Source organism: Melanotaenia boesemani, chromosome 11 (genome assembly GCF_017639745.1).
Source record: "Melanotaenia boesemani isolate fMelBoe1 chromosome 11, fMelBoe1.pri, whole genome shotgun sequence".
NCBI lineage: Eukaryota > Metazoa > Chordata > Actinopteri > Atheriniformes > Melanotaeniidae > Melanotaenia > Melanotaenia boesemani.
Genome location: NC_055692.1, coordinates 14,453,707 through 14,475,041, shown reverse-complemented (window position 1 = coordinate 14,475,041; position 21,335 = coordinate 14,453,707). Strand labels below are relative to the sequence as shown.

The 21,335-nt window shown below is 35.9% G+C and overlaps 1 protein-coding gene across 1 annotated transcript in view; it reads left to right on the top strand.

Annotated features, from left to right (window-relative positions):
• ipo11 (importin 11) overlaps window positions 1–21,041 on the top strand; it is a 134,182-nt gene extending 113,141 nt beyond the window's left edge. Inside the window, exon 30 of the mRNA XM_041999342.1 lies at window positions 19,046–21,041. Coding sequence (XP_041855276.1) covers window positions 19,046–19,210 — 165 coding nt within the window. The 3' untranslated portion in view covers window positions 19,211–21,041. The remainder of the gene's footprint in view (window positions 1–19,045) is intronic.
• Window positions 21,042–21,335: the final 294 nt, after the last annotated feature.

Here is a 21,335-nt window from a genome sequence, read left to right as displayed (position 1 = left end):
GCACGGTTCAGATCTCCAGTACACCAGTAGCCTATTAAAGCTAAGTATGATGATATGTTGTATAACTTTCTATGCAGGAACTGCATTTATTGTCTGAGCAACTCATGAAGATAGAGAGGCTGCCTCATCACAGGTTGTGTCTTTTGATTTGTACCTAATTTGGACTCTGTATGCTTTTTTGTGCATGAAGGGGGAGTTTGTTTTTGTGTCATGGAAGTTGTTGACTGTTCCACTCTATCTTGTATTGGATTTGTAAGGACCTCTCACTTTGATCTGAGCATTTCAGGCAACTAGACTCAGCTAACTGATGCTGTGTTTGGGTCTCTGTACATAATGCATCATTTGATTCTTGTGCTTCATCTACAAGGCCAGCACCATCAAACACGAAGAAGGATAGGCAACATGAAAGACTTGCTCCACTGGGTACTAATGACATGGGCTCCGTTTGTTGTGCTGTGGTGGCTCACACCCACTTGAGACCATTCTTTTTCTTTCTTTTTTCTTTTTTTTTGCTACACACTAATGTTCACTCACAACAGACATGCAGGTCATTATGCAGCATTTTTGCAAGTAGAAGCTACTGACTGATTACAGTCTGACAGAAAAACAGGATGAAGGTGCCCTGTGGCTCACAATAGTGCCAAAATAAATGGGTACATGACGAGGAGGTTGGCTGAAAACCCTAAGCACTGAATGATGATAGAAGGCAAGAGATGTGTTATCATGCACTGAACTGTGTCCAAATGTTCAAGCAAAACGGCAGGTCTCAAACATCCGTTAAAGTCTCACGTACTTAGTGGTGTCATCTGCAACCATGTGGAAATTTGAGTTTACTCCACGGCATATTTGCATATTAGATGGTTGGTGTTATACCTGAAAAGAAATAAAAAAAAAAAAATTGCAGAGCATTTTAATAAAGTGCTGTATGCTCTTGCTAGAACGCACACACTCACTCTGCATTGGAGCTTTTCTGACACTTGGGGGCAGTATTAGAAACATGTGTAGCGTTTGATAAATAAATCAAAGTTGATAAAAATCTTCATTGTGATGGGATAAAACTAAGTGTTTGAGTAATGAAGATTCTCCAAAGCAGCTGTTTTCTGTGCTTTTTAAATTAATCATTTTTGGTGCTTTGTCCACTTTGTTATAAAAACCAAGCTCAAGGTAGCTTTCAGCCAATCAGCATTCAGCCAGTGTGTAGCTGTTTGGAGGACAGTTTGTCTGCTTTGAACAAATACCCAAAGTCCTTCACTCTCACATCTCCACACTGGCATCAACAAATCCTTCTTTCTTTCTGCACCAAGAGTGGCAAACACTTCCCAGCCTTCGGGAGAAATTCATATTTGACCTCTTATGTGTCATCTAGTCACTGTTACTTTCAAGAAAACAGAGTGTTTTGGAATACACACTGTTGCATCACTCTTATTCACAAACCCTCACAGGTCATGACTGGACTGATTAAACAGACTGAAGGATGGGAAAGTTTTTTTGGTTTTTAATCCCCCTTTTGCTAAAAGGCTTGATGTTATTTTCTTCTGTTAGCCTTAATGCTAATAAAACATCAGCCAATTTCTGTTTGATTACAGCTATGAAGGTTTAAATGAATGTTTTATTTGTGTATGTCGATCTGTGCGTTTTCTGTAAAAGCATCGGTTAATAAGAAGGATTTCTGCTCTTTGTGACTCCATCCAGATTTATCATACTAGTTATGTTGCTGCATCCAAGCTGCAGTTTAGCTGTGATACCAAAGATTCTGAAGTCTGACTTGGTTCACTGTGTTTAGATGAAATATTTTCAATTTATTCTACTGTTTCAAAATGAGCTAAATGCTTGATGTAGTCATTTATGGCAATTTCTTCTGGATGATAAACTGATGGGTTACAGGCTATTAGGCTAATGAGCTGTTTCAGTCGTGTCTGTCTTTAGTGGGTATATATGAAATGATATGATAGACTTTCACAAATCGAGCAGTTGTTTCACATGTTTAATTGAGCTTACTGATTTTGATTTGCAAGAAATAAAATGATCATTTGTGCATATTCCAGTGATTCTTGGCACAGCAGAAGTTGGCTGCAGCACAACCAAAAGCTCCAAATACAAACCCAGTTGTTGGAATAAGCATTAGAAAAATAAAGGTTGAAAAAAGATTACAGAAAATGAGTTATTCAGAGAATTATACTATAAATGTTTATTATATCAAGAACAAAAACTGTTTGAGACTCAATTCTTCTGTTAAGGATAATAGGGAAGAAAACTAAAATAGACTTTATTTAGATCTGCCTCTACATCAAAAGATCTTTTTTTTTTTTTTAAGTCAGGCTATGTCCCTCTTAAGTTTATACAAACTTATTTTAAAAAATAGTTCTTCCACTGGAACAAACACAACATAGTGCAACTGTACAAACTTTCCTTTAGCTCAGGTTACTCTGACCACAGCAGATTTTCTGGTCTTTGTTTTTTGCCATAAGCAATTTAATTCTGTTTTATTGTTAGTGACACTTGGGTGCTTAGTTAGCCTGATCAATAATTGATCAGACTAATTGAGCATTTTTACACTAATTATGTGTCATGAAAGGGTCCCTTTATTTTCATGACTTTCAGGGTAAATTCCCTTAAATTACATTTCAAGTAAATGTGCATTTGTTATCATGTTGAAGAAAATAAATGAAAGACAACCAGATTTTAATCCTTTGTGGATTTCTGGATTGTTTTCTTAGAAATTTAGAATATCAACACATTTACCTATTTTTGTCAGTACTCATGTATATATACATATGCAGTACAAAAATTGGAAAAATTATAGGTTCATTGTTTGATTTGCTAGCAATTTATTTCACAGACTAGTTAGAAAATGAATGCAAAGCCGCTGCACGACTCTGCTACACCCTGGCTGCTACTCTGCTGCATAAGCTGCCAGCTGTGCTGAGAACATTAAAAAAAAGTCAATAGAGCCTCTCTGCTGGACAAACTATGTGATGAACCAATTCTGGATTTCTTCAAGCATTCTTTTCATGATTATATTTTCTTAGAAATAAAGGTAGGAAATAGCTTTCATATTGGTGCACATAGCACAGCATGCATGCTGATATAAATATGTCTGTAGTAGCCATTATCTGCTTACAATACTGTCTGGACTCTAAATAGGGGTTTGCATTTTTAGCTTTCACTGCCCTGAAAATATTCTTTAAAGCTGTGACTTTCTGATGAAACATTAAGTTGTTCCTTTCATCCGTTTTTCATTATTTCTTTTTAATGAACAATCACAAGGGCTCCAAAGAAACAGCAGAGGTGTATATTTATAGGAAATGAGTTTTGGTTTGTTATCAATTCACTGTGGGCCAGACAAAGTATTGGTAATGAAGTCTCGCCATTCTTGCTTTATTATTGCTTTATTCTCAAGCAGGCCATCAGTGTCAGCATAATTTGGTTTCTGTGAATAACAGACCTCTCTGACAGTGTCATTTTACAGCACAAGATATAAAGATGGTCCTTTGTGTTGCCTAAGGCCGAGTTATCAAAATAAGCTCCCATCTCTGTTGCGTCTCAGCTTTACAACTATTTGTTCATGAGAGAGGTGAGTCTGTGTTCTTGGAGTGTTGTAGGATAGCACTTTTGGGGTCAGTTTTAGTGACAGGACTAAAGATTAGTCCCAGACTAAAATGCATGTGGTAGCTGAATCCGTCACATCGCAGAGACTTGGCTTAAATGACTCAAAGTTTTAGCCTATTCTGGATTAAACTTAACCAGTTGCAACAGGGATAATTAAAGTTAAGATTAGACTAAGTCAGTAAAGATACTTACAGTCCATAGACAATGAGGGATTTTAATCAACATTGGAATTGTTTTAAATTGAGGTTTTACATAATTTGGTATTCGTTTAAACCAATCTAAAGGTTGTTTTAAAAGTTAGCAAATAGATACTTTTAGGTGAAAAGTGCACAAATGTATCAGCATTTGCTTCACACCTTCACACCGCTCAAATCGCTGCTCTGCATAAAGTGAGGGGCCAGTGCAGACTGTGAAGAGAGGTTATTTGGGGCTGGCAGCTGCTCTCCCAGCTGAATCAGCAGGTGGTGGCGTTCAGGCTGGCTTGCTTACATGGCCCTGTCCAGGTGAAATGGGAGACAACAGCCAGTGCCTGCTCGTTCGGCCTAGCTGGCCGCTGCTGTCCCTCCATTAACATTTTTTTCTCGTGACTTGTGCTTGTTTCTTATTTCCTCCATCCCGTATAGGACACGCTAAATAGTCTCACCCTGCAATATAAAAGATTTCTGCTTTTAAAATGGTGACAGTGGATAATGTGGACGCTCTAGCTGAGGTCAGCAGAATTTAACCATACAAGAAAATCCAAACAGATGTGATAATGACCAGGTGCCGAAAAGTCTTACACGTGAGAGTCCTAAGTAGGTATTGCTGGGCGATTTGGCCAAAATAGTATCACAATGTTATCGTCTGTATTTTTTAATCTCAATCAATAGTTAAATGCTGTCCACTTCAAAAATATACTAATCATGACCACACTAAAACAAATATAGCTGAACTTTGAATGCTTAGGGCTGCGTGATATGGCCTAAAAATTGAATGTCAGATTTTTTCAATCCAATCACATTTTTAATATTGTTTTTCTTTTCGTTCTTAAAAACATCTTAAACTTATTAAAAAAAGGCAAGGCAGTTTATTTGTATAGCACATTTCATGTACAGGACAATTCAAAGTGCTTTACATAAAACAAAGAAATAGTAAAAGGCATCATCACATAATCACAATAAAATAATAAAAATTAAAATGATTAAAAGCAAAATAAGTTAAAAAGTTAACATGCAGATTTCATGCATAGGCGCATGAGAAAAGAAATGTTTTTAACCTGGATTTAAACATGTCTACATTTGGTGAAAGTTTAATCTCCACTGGCAGTTTGTTCCACTTGTTTGCAGCATAACAGCTAAATGCTGCTTCTCCATGTTTAGTCTGGACTCTGGTCTGGACTAGTTGACCAGAGTCTTTGGATCTAAGAGCTCTGCTAGGTTTATATTCTCTGAACATATCACAGATGTATTCTGGGCCTAAACCATTCTGGGATTTGTAAACAAGCAAAAGGGTTTTAAATCTATTCTGTGACTGACTGGAAGCCAGTGTAAAGATTTCAAAACTGGTGTGATCAGATCTCTTAGTCCTGGTTAAAACTCTAGCAGCAGCGTTTTGGATGAGCTGCAGATGTTTAATGCTCTTTTTAGGAAGTCCAGTTGAAGACCAGTACAGTAATCCAGCCTACTGGAGACACATTAAAATTGGTGCTTTTGCAGGTAAATGTGCCTCTATATATGTGTCTGAGGCTTAAAAAAAATCCAGCTCCTAATAACACTGTACCTTTTTGTAAATTAACTCCTCCTTCCTACTGCTGTGTTCAAGCTGTAGGTGATTTTTAAGGGGATAATGCATCATTTTGACACTGGAGATTAGCCAGAGAACATTAAAAAACATACAATGGTCCCTTTCAATTTTTTAGTTAAGGAACTAATAGCAAAGTCCCTCTGAGACAACAGTGTAATGACCCTCCAGTATCTAACCATGATGGTATTGACTTTAAATATATAAGCTTGTGCTAATCAGTAGGTTCCAGCATGCACTTTGATACCGACTGTCGGAATGAGCAAATGGGGGTATCTGACAGCTGCCTGGGGCTCACCAAGAGGAAGGTGTCAGAAAAAAAAGAAAAGAAAAAAAAAACTGACTGTAAAGAAAAACCCCACTTTCTGGATCCAACGGCAGGTGATGTGGAAAAGTCTTCTGATTATTTTCTTCATCTCTTCACAATAATAAGGAGTTAATTGGTGGGATTCAAGTAATGAGAATAATTGATCTTTGCTCAGACAGTCAGCTGTTAAATTGATCATAGTATTTCTTGATGGACAGAAAAAGCTCGCTCATTGAGTGTTTGGCTCATTACAGTGGAAACCAAACTCTGATTTTGAATGTTGAAAGACTGGACCAGCATCTGATTAACACAGCTTCCCACTTTTGTCGTAGGCAAGTTAATTCAAATTTAGCCTTTGGAAGATAGGTCACCCATGGGTCTTCTTTCAGGAAAGGGTAATTAATTAATTGAATAAGACATTAACCCTAATTGACTGAGAGCAAATATTGAATAACAGCAGAGATCTTAACTAATTCTTTTCATGGTTGCCTCACCGGCAGGACACAGTGGGCTGTGTTTTAACTGGAGGTCTTCTTCCATTTCATAAATATAGAAATGAAATGCCTCTGCTTATACATATTAATTTGAACTGACTGTTTTGCTTTGATCTTTGACTGCTTCGATAGTCTTTAATATTTATTTTTCCCATTTGCCACACTGCCTCAGTTCTCTAAATTTAGTTTGAGCCTTTTTTTTTAAACTATAAATTCATCAATTATCATTATGCATTAATTATATATAACAACCCTCCTGAGATATTAAAATTTCTAAATTTAAAATGCTACGATACAAGTAAATATTTGACAGGTTGATGTTTTCTCAAAATTATTTCAGTTGCAATATTTGAACATTATTGTAAATTAACTCAAAAAGGTTGCATTTATGTATGTATATTACATTACAATTACAGGAAAACTACCTTATGTTCTAAATAAAGTATTACATGCTACACACAGTCTCTGTATGTATGTTGTGTTTAGAATACATTTCAGGTACAACATCATCCTCTTATTGTTTGTTTCCTCTTCAGATTCTTATGCATAATAGCACCCAAATTAGTTTTTTTTCTTAGTCTGTGATATGACTTCAGATTTGGCAATATTTGGGAAAGTTAAGACATGCACACACTATCTAAAAATCTAAAAAAAACAACTTGTGTTCACCAGCACCAGAATCATTAAACCAAAATATCTACTGCTTTTGCAGCAGTTCCTCACAACTTATCAAATCAGATTTTTTTACATGTAATTTTAACTAAAATACAAAAGCAATGTTGATGTTTAACTGAGCCAATCATTTCCAATTAGGTAAAATTCGACAGGATTGTCTCTTTTTAATGTCAAAGACAAATTCTTAAGATTATTTTTTAAATGATAACGATTTCTCAGTGGTTTCGCCAAAGAAAGGAGAAATTGTTTACTATCTGATTTATACATTTATTACTTGTAATAGTCAGTCCGTCTTTTTGTTTAAATAGTTAGGGCAAAAATAAAGCTTTTGCTCAATCCCCTTTTTTGGGGGGGGTCAACTTAAACGTAAAAAAAATCATACAAAACAGTGCAACAAAAAAAACAAAACAAAAATACAGTAACAACAGAGCAATTGTTTGTCAAAAGGACAGGAAACATTGCCAGAAGAATGACTAACACTCATTATATGACCGTTCGTCTTGAGCAGCAATATATAATTACTGGCTCTGTTTCCGATTATTTTACTGCTCATTAAGATAAACAAATTCATCAGTGAAAATGACTGCAGCGAGCAGCTCAAGCTACCGCCACTGTCATTCAAAGGCACAAAAGACCTTTGTGGAATGTAAGCAACTGCTGAGAGGGCATAGTCATCATGGTGCACATCATTAGCTGTGTCTCATCCAGTTTCAAAGTTAATTTCAGGCTCACCCTTTGAAAGGCTGCATAGTTCAGCAAGTGCCAATCGGCTTTATTACACATGATTAGAATAAACAGAGTAGTGGTTGTTAACCTACATCCAAAAGTCAAAAAGATCAAAACTGAAAGAGCTGTTGTCTCCCTTGTTCTGCTCACATTTGCCATCTGATAAATGCATAAATATGACTTTTACTTCCTGCCAGATGGCACACCAGATTGCACCAGGCAGTGGATACCACCGTTTGTTCACTCAAAGTCCTACTTGGAAGTGTCTTGAACCAGACAAGGACCAAAATTCTACTTTTAAGTTAAATCAATATGCATGAAAGATGTGTTTTTATTTCACAAAGCCTTTAGAGCTCGTTGGACTCATTAGTACCTTGGAGATTGGTCAAATTCAAAAAAACAACAGCAAATCTGCTCTTGTCAGAGTAAATAGAGCAAATGAAAAGATTTTAATGTCAAACTGTGTTGTTGTGTTGCAAACTTTTTGAAAGTTAAACAAAATTAGCCATTACTTTTAGCTCACGTGTACAGACTGAAAACTTGAAGTTATGGAATGTAAAGCCCTTTTTATGCTTGTACAATTCTTTCTGTATGAACTAATGTTACACTTTCTTCTAAGGCTTTTCTTTTCCTCACATCTGTCCTTTTCAACACAAATAATGGCTTTTTGAATGACCTGATACAGCCAGAAATTCTATTTTTCTGCATTTCTTAAACATATATTTTTCAACATTCGTCTTTTATGGCGGGCTTCGTGAGACTCACATTTATGCTTTCAAGTACAGAACTAATAAGAGCATTACAATGTGTGCCACCTCATTTGGTGAGGAAATTACAGCCACTGAGCTCCTTAATCCTCCTTGTAAGCCAATAGACCTTGACCCCGTGAAATTTCAGAGAGATAGATGTGTGTATTTTTGTCTGTTTCTGAGGTCTTGTGCTGCCTTGACTCTTTCTCTGACCTCCTCTGTCCACTTCACTAGGATGTTAGAATGTTGTCAAATGAGCATGACCTTATCTCTCCACTCTTTCTGTTAGCCGCTCCCCCCCATTCACACTCTATTCTGTATTCACAATCGTGCATAAGCACAGGTAATCTCTTCTGTTCAGATTTATGTTTAATTACTTTTATTTGTAATTTTGAACACAGCTATTCTGGCTAATTGGGTAAGCTCGGATGGTTAAATTAAACTCAAGAAATCCTTAATGTCTTGGGCAAAGTATAATAACTACATCTCTGATAATCAAGAAAAACTAGTAGATGTACAGATTTTGTAAAGCTGTATTTCCTCTAGGAATTGAGAACTCGGAGTAGGACATATGATGCAGCCAAATTATGAAAAACAACAAAATATGCTCCCACTGTTATGCTGATGACACACAAATCTACATACCATCTCACCAGGAGACTACATCCAATCCAAACTGTTTCTTTTAAAGTTTGTTTTTAATGCGCTTGTTTTTGCTTCCTGCACCCCACTGTAATGCTTTTAATGTTTTATGTAAAGATCTTTGAATTGTCTTGTACATGAAATGTGCTATACAAATAAACTTGCCTTGACTTTACACAAAGCATTAAACATTAAACGCATTACAGCAGAGTGCAGAAAAATCATAAAAACAAACTTTAAAAAGAAAAAAAATATTAAATATAAAAAGTTAGTGAAATAAGTGAACTAAAAAAGGATAAAATTCAACAAATAAAAATTGCAGTGAATTTTAAATTAAAAACAAAAGAGAAAGGTAAAAGAACATTAGATAAAAACAGTACGATTAGGTTTAAAAATTAAAGCTTTAAAGAAACTGTGCAGATATGGACTTTTAAATAAAAACCATTTAAATGCAGCAGAGAACAAGGGGGTCTTAACCTGGGTTTAAATGAAGTGAGTGTTTCAGCTGATCTGAGGCTTTCTGAGTTTGTTCCAGACATGTGGAGCATAGAAGCTGAATACAACTCCTCCATCTCTGGAGGTAACTTCATCTTGACAGACTACTTTGTTTCCAAGTGATTCCTGTGAGATTTGGATCGTTGGGGCTTATACATGTTTCCTTCTATTCTGAGCTACCAGCACTGACATCTCTCACACTAATTGTAGTATGAAGGCCATTAATTAATTAACTATAACCAAATACATAAACCAAATCACAACAAGCAAAAATTAGATCTGATATTTAGGAAAATCAGTAGTGTTAATATGTGAATAACATAGTAATACAAATGTTGTTAGCATGAAAAGAAAAGAGGCTGAGGAAAGAGGAGCTTCAATGGACTGTTCAGATAGATTTTATATAAAGACACCAGGCCCACTTGTCTTAATTAGACTCTGTCGGGGTCCGCCTCCAACTTATGCAGCATAGAAACAGGAGGAATGGATATTAATAGCAGACTGTCACAACACCCAAGATTTGATTTGCTAGAATTGAATCTGTGTGGCAGCAAATTAAATGAAATCAAGCATTTAAGTGGTCATGGACTAAGAAAAAAGGTTAAAAAAAAGTTATATTTGGACATTTTTTAACATCTAAATACTTTATTTAAGAGATATATTGACAAAAATGCAAAAGAATATTTGTGAATATTGTGCAAATCCACATAAGATTTGTTTCTTCAGACAGATGGTTTTACTCCTCTTAGACACAGTTTGCATTTTTTCTTTCTTTCTTTCTTTCTTTCTTTCTTTCTTTCTTTCTTTCTTTCTTTCTTTCTTTCTTTCTTTCTTTCTTTCTTTCTTTCTTTCTTTCTTTCTTTCTTTCTTTCTTTCTTTCTTTCTTTCTTTCTTTCTTTCTTTCTTTCTTTCTTTCTTTCTTTCTTTCTTTCTTTCTTTCTTTCTTTCAATAGCATGGATCAGAAAACCTAATGCTGGTGTGGGAGAGGGTGAGAAGCTTCTTCCATTGATTCCAATCTTAACATCACTAGAAGTCACCATATTATACAGCCTGCACTTTTATAGATAAAAGGGGAAACTTTCAGATTAAAATCAGTTTATCACGTTGTCATAGAAAGTGCTATCTACCCTGTGCAAACAGACGCATTATTATATTTTCTGATATTTGTTGATCTGTTTTGTCATATTCCTGGTTGCTAGAGGACTGATGCGATTGGCTTCTCTTATGAATACATTTATTTAGATTTTAGATGCACAGTTCACGTAGTGTTTGCAGCATCTGATAGAACATAATTTGAACTGAACAGTTTTCTTAAAGTGGAAAGGAAGAAACTTAATCATTATAGATACAGACTAAATGATTTACATGCATTGATGTAAAGCTACAGATAACTAACGTAGTGTTTGACAAAGGTTGTCCACAGTTATCTTTTATCTCAGCTCTTTAAACTTCTTGACGTCTTGCTTCACTGCATTTTACCTTAAGATTCCTTTAATAGATCGTAATCATATGAACTTTAGTGGGAGAAACATGCAAATGGACACATTCAAATGATTTTTCCTCATTTGCTCCTCTTCTCAATTACTCAGCCTTTCATGGATACTGATTTTGTATAAAAATCATGACTGCAGCCGCTTATCTGCTTTTTGAAATACACATTCTTACGTTGTGAAGGCAAATATAAAAGATTGTTCAGCGGCTTTGAGCTTTAAGCTAAAAGTGCATTATTGTAACCATTTTCAGCCACATATTTGTTGTATATGGTGCTGAGTCATCCACTGCAACAGTTTTAATATATGATATATGGATATAACTGTTTTCACACAGAAAAATTTGATTAAATCTTTAAATTTTTTCATGCTGTGTTTGGTAATGTTATATATCATCCAACTTCTTAAAGCCTCTTTTTAGGGGAGATACCTTTGTTAAACCAACTAACGTTTTTAACAAATAACTTTAATTACAGCTCTTTTTATAGGGTATATTTAACAAAAACAGAGGGTAAATTGTACATTGATGGCATCAAGTTTTGAAACTATACCGCTTCCAAACAACTAAGCATGATGATGCTGCTCTCTATAGAAGCGCTGGTAATGTCAGAACAGATGGAATAAGCATACGCTGAGTTTATTATATGGCTTTTTACACAACGTAAAAGCGAACAGACTTTCAGTCCCGTGGGAGCGCAGCATCGTTATCGTTGCAATAATAATTTTTTTTTTTTCTTCTTAATTTGCACAATGCCTCGCACGTTTCTCTACTCTGTTTTTACTTCTTTGCTTTTTTACTCTCTTCACTGCTCACTAGGCCACTTCCAAACCCTTTCCACTTTCTTCACATCTCATTTGTCTCTCCTCTTTTCATCCTGCCTCATTTATCTTCTGCTCTCTCTGAGGCATAAAGACCATATCCTCTCTTTATCAGTGAGCCGCAGCAGGGCTATGTCACTCTCCCTCCACCCCTGACTCTCATCATCACTCAATTTATTTTCTTCCTCACAATTCCACAAGTCTCATCTTTTCTTCTCATGCATTTATGCCATGATTGGAATATTTTGTTTGTGCTCCATCAGGTTGGCTTATATTCATGCAAATTCTTTCTCTTTACTTTTTTATATATATTTTCCCTGTCAATCCCTCTGTGTTTATATATATATATATATATATATATATATAGAGCGAGAGAGAGATACATATATATATCAATATCTACATAGATATAGATATATATGCTGTATATTTAAAAAAAAAAGTTCAGTAAAAACAGTATTAATCATTTACGCTGAACATCCAGCACAGTCCAGACGTTCTTTATTAGACAGGTTCAGTCTTTATTACTGCAATAATAGTGGATGCTCCTAAACAAAACAAACTTCCTGCCAGAAAACATACTCTCGAAAAATGTTTTTAATAATACATGACAGAAGAGTGTTATTTTACCTCTGAATTTTTCCTTTATGCTCTTAATGGTTTCTGACTGTCTCCCTGACAAATTACATTGATTTTAACTTTGAATTTTCTTTTCTTTTTTTTTTTATTTTGAGTTAGGCAAACACGACTGATAATATTCAAGAACGCAGCACACCATGACACAGCCAGGTCTCTGATTTTACTTGTGCACAAGGATTAGAGCGCTGGACAGTATAAAAGTGTGCAAAATGTGTTTTACATCCCTGTTAGTCTTGTGTCTGCCAAGATTGGCTAAATTAAACTTTTATCATTTTTACTGGTGCAGTGAAGTCTGGGGATCTCTCATTAATTCCTTGCATATGTTTTCTACCCTTCAGCATAAATATGTGTCTAATTAGTCAGGATAAGAGAAAGTACCTGTTCTGATTTCCAAGGTTTGTACGAATTAAGAAATGCCCCGCTTTTATCAATAAAATCAGAAATTAAACCAGTAAAATAGTCAATTTAAGTATTTTTTTGTCATTCTTTTCTTGGATGTTGTGGGGGATCACTGTCTTACAGCTTGTAAATTGCCAACAGCTGAGAGTCAGAGTGCCGGTACGCAAACTGCAGGACTGTATCATGAATGATGTTTGAGGGTACAAAGTTTTAATTGCATGAATTAATGATTTAAATGGAGTGCTGTCCTACAGCAACATTCTGCATAAATCAGGCTAAATTCCATGAGATATGGCTTTTCTTCTAAATAAAAACATTATTACCTTTAAGAATTTTGACCAGTATAATCAAAATGAATTTGAATACATTTATTTCAAAGGAAACAGTTAATTTATTTAAAATAGAGTAAATAAAATTTGATTGGGGGGTAAGAGGTTAGTCAGAAATAAAAGGCTGAGTATGGAAAAAACGTGGCCTGTTCTGTGGAAACTGCATTTCTGCTGTGGCATGCAGATTCTGTAATGAGTATTTCACTTGCAGACCACAGCTTGCCTTGTATAAACAGTCCAGGCTGCTGGTGGTGCTGCTGTGGTGTGGAAACTGGTCTGGCACAGCTGCTGTCCTGCTGCTCATCAGTTCCATAGAACCACAGTTTACCATCTTTTAATGGAGGTTTCTAACCTTTGTCCAGAACCACAGCCAGCTGGTTTTAGAAAATACAAGTTTGTCAACATGTTAACTTAAAAATAGAACCATTAATCTGCCACATCTTGTGTTTTAGCATGGTCCTAAAGCTGCATCATAACCACCTCGCCTCATGTGAGCATAACAGATGGAAATAAAATGACCTTGGCCCCTGAGATGAAGGAATTTGAATTTATGAAATAAGTCTCCTGAAATTCATAAGTCCTTAAAAAAAATTAAATAAATAAACAAGAAAATGTACTTATTTTTTCTAATGTATTTTGTTGACATAGAGGAGGACATCATACGTAGTTAATCTTTGTTTCTGTTTGGATCGAAGCTGAATTTTCACTGTGGTTCCTTTTGCTCTTCTTACATATTTTCTAAGCTGCACTTAAAAACCTCCTTCCTTTGCATTTTGTTGGCTCATTGGACGAGTACGTTATGAGTGATTGTATTTTTAGCACTGTTAATGTGACATGGAAATTTAGCAGATAAATAAAGAACGCACATGAAGATGTTCTGCATCACTTTGTACAAATTCCTTGCTAGTACCACGTTGGAAACCTGCCTTCAGATGTTCTTATCTTTCTCAAATAATATTATTCAAAACTTCAATCTCCTTTCGCCCACTTTCTGGTGCTCAGTTTAACCCTTAGAAAGTCAACTTGACCATGTCTACATGCCTGCTTGCATTGAGTTGCTGCCAAATGGTTAACTAAACAAACAATTGAACAGACATGCCTAATAAAGTGGCCAGTAACTTCAAGTCTCAACTTATTAAACTGAAGCCTCAGTAGAAAATGTATTATTCTAGATGAACAGTGTTATTAAAATGTGCGAGGAGAGTTTCTTGTTTTCAGCAACCTGATCCCCTCAGTCAAACTTGACCACTTGAGAGCTGTTTTTCTAATTTAGTTAGAGAATCTGAAGGTGTCTGGCTGGCTGGCTGGCTGGCTGGCTGGCTGGCGAGGCTGTGAAGGATGCATCATAATTTAGCTGATGAAATTATTATCTGCCAACCAAACCCAGTGTTTCTCCTTTCACAGTATGGTTTGTAGTTTGCAGTTCAGTACATCATACATCCCCACAGTTCATTGCATCACGCTAGGTTGTGTGTGCCTGCACACTCATGCACTGTATTTATATTAGCAGTTAGACATGAAGCTCCATGGGGTATGAGATAAAAGCCAGAAAAGTACAGGTTGTTGCATCATTATCCACACTAAGCTTTCTTTTCTGCTGAAGCACAAATATTTCTTTCCACTTAAAAGAATATACTCTTGTACAGGAAAAGTGTCCATAAAAGGAGTGAAAATAAAAGAGATTAGCTAAGGAGGTAAAATCTTTGTAAGCGCACATTCATCTTGTAATATGTGAATTTGTAGCTGTTGCTTAACAGTTAGACGTTTCCTAGCAGAGAAAACATGGCACCCCTGTCACTTGCAGTGATTTGTGTTTTCTGGGCTGGGGAATTCTTTAAATGTCTCTTCTAGGCAAATTTTAAGAGCCAGTAATATTATTACACTAATGAGAGGAGACTTTTTACTTTGGAAAATGGCATTAGCGGTTTGGGAATTATACTGTCAAAGATGACTTGAGGGGGCTGTGATTTTAGTTGTCTCTCCTCAGCTTGCTGTTTTCGATCCGTCCTGAGCCGTGAGTTCAGCTATTAGTTCTTGCTGTCTCTGTGTCCCACGTTATCTTGTTTTCACTTGATGTCTTTACGATGCTCTGTTTCCTTATAACTACAACAACTATAACAACTGCCCCCTCTCTTTTTACCCGTCTCTCCTTATTAACTTAAAATGGTCTTCTTACGTTTCATGTCTCTGTAGCAATCAAGTCCTCACCTCTCATTGCTTAATGCTTCCTTTGAACTTGTGTCATTATCTTCTCATCTCTGCCTCCGATTTTTCCCCAGAGATGACAGCAGATCATGCTAATGGTTCTTGGTGGTATCAGCTGCAGTGCTGATCATTTTGTTTCAGTGCTGTTGAGCAGACTCCCTTCATATCGTGTCCTAAGTGCATTACTTTTAATCTCAGTAATTAATGTTGCTGTTATAATGGCATTTTGTTTGTATGTGTGTGTATTTTTTTTTTTTTCCATCCTTCTTACTGGTCTTTTCAGTATGACTTTCTTCTCATCTATTGCCCCTTTTTTGAATTTCCCTTCTCAGTTTGCACTACTTAAGTAAATAGATGCCATTTTTCATAAACAGACTGTATTTCTTTGCTTTAACGCTCTGTTTGTCTGGCATTTTGTAGAAGGTCATTCATTACACAGTATATAAAATGTGTGTTCCTCTTTAATGGGAATTTTTTGGAGACATTATTCATTGTACCTTAGTGCATTTCCATTTATTTGAATTTTCCTTAAAGCAGAAAGAAAGACATTTTCTCAATGTTCAATATACTAAATGTTTTCCAACTTAGACCAGAGTAGATATCTAATGGTGCAATTTGTAAAGATGGACTTTAAAAACTCAAAACCTCATGAAACTTATCAGTAAAATATTACAAACCTACTTCTCTCAATTAGATCAGTGATTCCCAACCTGGGGTCTGGACCACCCAAGGGGGTCACCCAAAGAGCACAGGGGGTCCCTGAGGTTTTGTACATTCAGTCATTGTGATTAATGTCCACAAGTTGTCCCTATTTTAAGGGGGAAAAGTAAGTTTATATGTTGTTCATTTAACTTTAGTTTTTTCAAAGGAAAGGACTCAGCCAGAATACATTATTTATGATGAGAATCAAACTTTTGAACGCATAAAACCAAGCATGCTTTCAGCATGAGGTGGGGCAGGGGGTCCATGGCTTAGGAAGTTAGGTTGGGAACCACTGAATTAGATTGTATGTAGCATGCTAACCAGCTAGCTTTGATGTGTTATGCCACTTTTACCACAAGATGGGGGAGTGAATTCTTTAAGTGTCCAATTTGCTCTCAGTCCAACATAAGATGAAGAAAGATCAAACTGTTCTGTTGTTTCATTAGATGTGGTTGAAAACAAGACGGGGCTCTAATAAGTGGCTTATTTTCTTTGTCACATATTTAATCACCAGCTTACACCTGAAGAGATTAGTAGCAAGTTTCCAGTCTGATCTCTCCAATGGAGGAACTGAAAAGTAACTCAGACTAAGAAATTCTTTGGTATCATTTTGAGGTCTATTTTTAAACCCATTATTCATAAACAGGTATTTACAACATTTCACACCTAAAATTACGCCGTCAAATTAGGTGAAAATTATCTTCAGCACCCCGTTGAGTCTTCACCAGCTCCTCCAGCTGATACATGTCATCTTTTGTGTCTTTTCTATCATCTTTTGTAACTAAAATAGAATCAAAAGCACTGACAGAATCAGTTGCAGCTGAGGATTGGATGCTGGGTTCTTAGCAGGAGCAAGTTGAGCTCATACCCAGAAAATAACCTAATGGTTGCAGGATAATATCTATCCTGTGGCACCGTCTTGTGTCCTCCACGCTGATTTTAATTACCTTTAGAATCACCATTTTAGGCACAAATTTGCTTACATTGTTTAGAAATGGTGTAAGTACAAGTAATTAACAAAATTAAAAAATATATATATATACCAATATAAGTTCTACAAAAATACACCTCTAATGATTTCATAGTATTTACTCAAGCAAACAAAGACCTGTGTATGCAGCTCCTGAAGGGTGGGTTGATTTTTGCCTACAGTTTGTATTGTTCTTGTTAAGTGGTGTTTGTTTTGGCAAGGCAGCTTTATTTGTATAGCACAATTCAACGACAGGGTGATTCAGAGTGCTTTACAGAATACAAGAAGCATTATTTTACATTAAAAAAACAAAAGGAGAAAGAAAGGACATTGTATAAAAACTTTCAGTTATGGTAGCATAAAATGTTTTCAGAATTATTGATATTGATCAGTAGCGTTTTTTTTTTTATTGATATGATTTTTTCTACATCATCCAGCCCTACTCAGCCATACATTGCAATAGAAGATGCAGTTTGTTTTTCAGAGAGATGCACACACTTCATCCAAGTCCTTGAGCTGAAAGTAATTATCCAGGTTATATGACCATTTTCCCATTAGGCCACTCTTCACTAGTTTGATTGCACTGCAATGACAGTGCACTAATTAGCATGTTGCGTATTGTTTCCTGCCATCCATTAGTCTAAATATTTTCATGACATTCTCCTTCACCACAGGCTCTTTTCCTCTCTCTCCACCCTTATTTTTAATTTTCCTCTTGCAGGATTTGTGGGGCTCCTTATACTTGTGCAAGAGTGCACACGCTTGCTGAAATGTCAAGTTTGTATGAGGAAAATAAAGATGATTATGTCACTAAGGGACTTTGCGCTTGTGGAATTCAGCACTCCAACCTGCTTTCATAAAACTGTTGGAAGAGGGTCATGTTTCATCACATAGCAATAATTAATCTGTGGAGAAATCAAAGCAAACTCTGTTCAGACAGACAAAAATCATGCAGATGGTCCTCATACTTACACAAACGTCTCCTGCATGACAGATCATTTGCATAAGATAGAGACATCTTCAGTAAATTATGTTATGATGGTATTACAGAGTAAGAATGACAAAAAAGTTTTCTTTTCAGAATGTTTGTTACTTTTATTCCCTCAGAGTTTATTTACAGAGTGCAGGTTCCCAGCCTTTGCTTTGCTGCTGTGTTTGCCTCTGCCCTTGCTTCACTTCACAGAAAATAAATGACTGTGTTCTTACAAACAGAAACGTATTGGCTCTAGTAAGCCGACCAACTTTTCTTGCTTTTTTTTCCCCCTCTATTTTCAAGGATTGTTTTTCCACCACTTTCCTTTAGCGCAAGATGAATTACTGCAACTGCGTATACTGAATCATTCTCTCCAACGCAAGTTGTTTTTTTAAGACATTTATGTCAAAGTTGTAAATGGCAGCATGTCTGGGTTGCTTTTCATTTTCCTTTTTGGAGTATGACTGGTCAGTGCTCATATACAGTGTTTGCATTTGCCTTTCATGAGCTAATAGCTATGAACTATTCTGAATGTTATTTTTCACATTAATTCAAGAAGATTGACTTTATTAAAACGTGTATTTATTGTTGCTGAAGTAAATTTATGAGTTTGTTCTTATCATATAGCGTGCCTTGGTTTAGTTTAGTTTCTACTTTTTATACTGTGCAACACCAAGATCTGTGCTTTACGTTAAGGCAATGTGCAGCTGTTCTGTGTACTGCTTGATAGAAATAAAGACAAATTCACAGCATTTTACTTTGTGCATTCTTGGACAATTGGGAAATGTCACAAACTAAAGTAGACAGGAACCAAAAATGGAACTTTTTGTAGTTATATTGTCCCTGTATTTTATTGTACATATGTGTATATGAGTATTTCGGGTTGGTTATGTGGTCTCTGAGGACTATATATGACTAATAGAACCTTGTCATTGACTATACTTTGTAATCCACAAGCTTTCTTGCAATACTCTGACTCTGAGACATCAATTCTTGAGTGTAACTTTGTCTTTCTCTGTTTTTTTTCTTTGTCCTGCTGCAGTTGGCTCTGGAGGACCCAGTTCACAGTGTTTCTCTCCAGCAGTTTGTTTATGAAAAACTGAAGGCACAGCAGGCCCTGTTGGGGGACCAGGGCTTTGGGGTCCTGATGGAGACAGTGGACACAGAGCTTGTCAGGCAGCTCCAGGAGTTCCTTCAAGGCCTCTAAGTCACATGTCCAAATCCCTTCACTACCTTACGCAAACATCTTCGCCTAATGTTACTCTCTACCGCCATTTTTTTTTTTTTTTTTGTACTGGAAAGGATAACAATCTGCCCAACGTGTGGACTCCTTCAAACCTTCCCAACCTCTACCCATGCTATGCCTTATCTATATCCAGACCTGGCCTTGTCGACCTTCTCAACTAACACACTCTCTCTTCTCTGTTACCTAATTTCCTTTAGCTTTCTTTATATTTTAGTGAGATGGAATTTCAGTGGGAGCTTGAAAATGTTGAAAACACCCACTTGAGCCCATCGCCACACAAGAGCTTCCACCTAATTCACTTTCTATGGTTTTAATGTGAAATGGGTAGAAAGTTGGAGGATTAGTAATAATAATAATGGAACAGTTTGGGAGTGTCATGCAAAAATGATCTGCAGGCGCCTGAGCAGGACGCCTCAGATTTTTTTTTCTATGGGACAAAAAAAAAAAAGAAAAACAGATTGTAGCAGAACCATGTATAAACCAAACCTGAAGGACCTAAAGCAGTGTTTACAGAACTTATTCTTAAAAGACAAAAAAAGAAATGTAATTTTGTATGTAAAGTATGGATGATAATAAGCATGACAGTATTTTGATTTTAGTTGTTTCCCTTTTTTTTCTTTTCTTTTTTTCTTTTTAAATAATTGGTTATAACCACAGGTCGGGCTGAAGTGACTACTGAGAGAACTGAGTGTTTCTATTCTTTTCTTTTTTTTTTAAATTGCATTTGAGGGATTTATTTTCTGTAAATTCTGGAATTTTAAAAGATTAATTTGTACAAGTGTATATACATCCTGCTGCTAATTAATGGTGTGTCAGAGCACTTTAATAACCAAAAACTGTTTCACTCCCCCCCCTTTTTTTCCTACATCGAAACACTTTGAACAAAGTGACAGAAGACCTCAGTCGTACAGTCAGACTGAAGTTGCATCAAAACCCTCATGTAGTTTTTTGCCATTTACCACATCTCAGTGTAACTTCTCACAACACACAGATTTAAGATGCTGTTAGCCGCTTTCATTTTCTCATTTGAACCGCTTTGATTCATTTGAATCCAAGTAGCAGCTTAGCAATTAAACCATTAAGGTGAAGAGCCTTATAGAGAAGGCGGATTAAAGCTTTTTTTGCTGCCATGACATTTTTTCAGATATGATTTGTATTTGGTACAAATGAAGCTTTATTATTTTTGATTTGACAAAGTTTTTCTTGTGGATTTACGCAAAACAATTATTTGGAGGTATAGAAATAGACAAGTAATAAATAGTTTAATATTGGTGTGCTTACATTCTATAATAGTTGGAAAATGACATTTACAGATGTGATATTTGCACCTGTTTCATGCCAAATACCTTAAAATGTGTGTAATTTGGAAGTTATTTAGAGAAAAGTATATGTCTAAACTGAAAAAATGTAAGCCTGTGCCCTGCATTTATCTTTTTGGGGTTTTGGAATACTGAGTTTCTCATATTCTGATTACAGTAGGCTGGGAAGGAGATGGTCCTTACACTCGCTCCTTTGACACTGTGATATAGCGGAGTTACAGTCAGAATTACAGCCTTATGCTTTCAGCCTTATTTGTCTTTGAAACACAGAATACCTTTTTACTAATATGTTCACTTCTTAAGTAGTTTAGCAGTATATGTTTTCTCTGTATTCTGTTAACGATGGCAATTATAAAGTTATCAGCACTGCACACATGCTTTGGGATTATAAATTTGGTTATGTATTAATAGGAAATAATCCTTGTTGCTTTTTTTTTCAAGGCTTTCAATAAAAATGCAGTAATCAGCCTGAATAGCAGTCAGTGTATTTTATTTATTTTTTTATTTTAAAAGACGCCTTTAACTGAAAACAGTAGTGGGTTTTGGTATTATTTCAGGTATGAAATTTTCCAGTTTGCCTTTTTTGAGTGTTTTTTTTATTATAAGTAGACCACACACCATGGCCCTGACATAGCTAATGAGTTTGATAACTGATGATGCATGTTAGATGGCAAACTAAGCTACCCTGAATGCTGGACTATTAAGACACTATTAATTATTAAGACACTGAAAGGGAAAATAGGAGGAGAATCTCAGCGCACTAAATG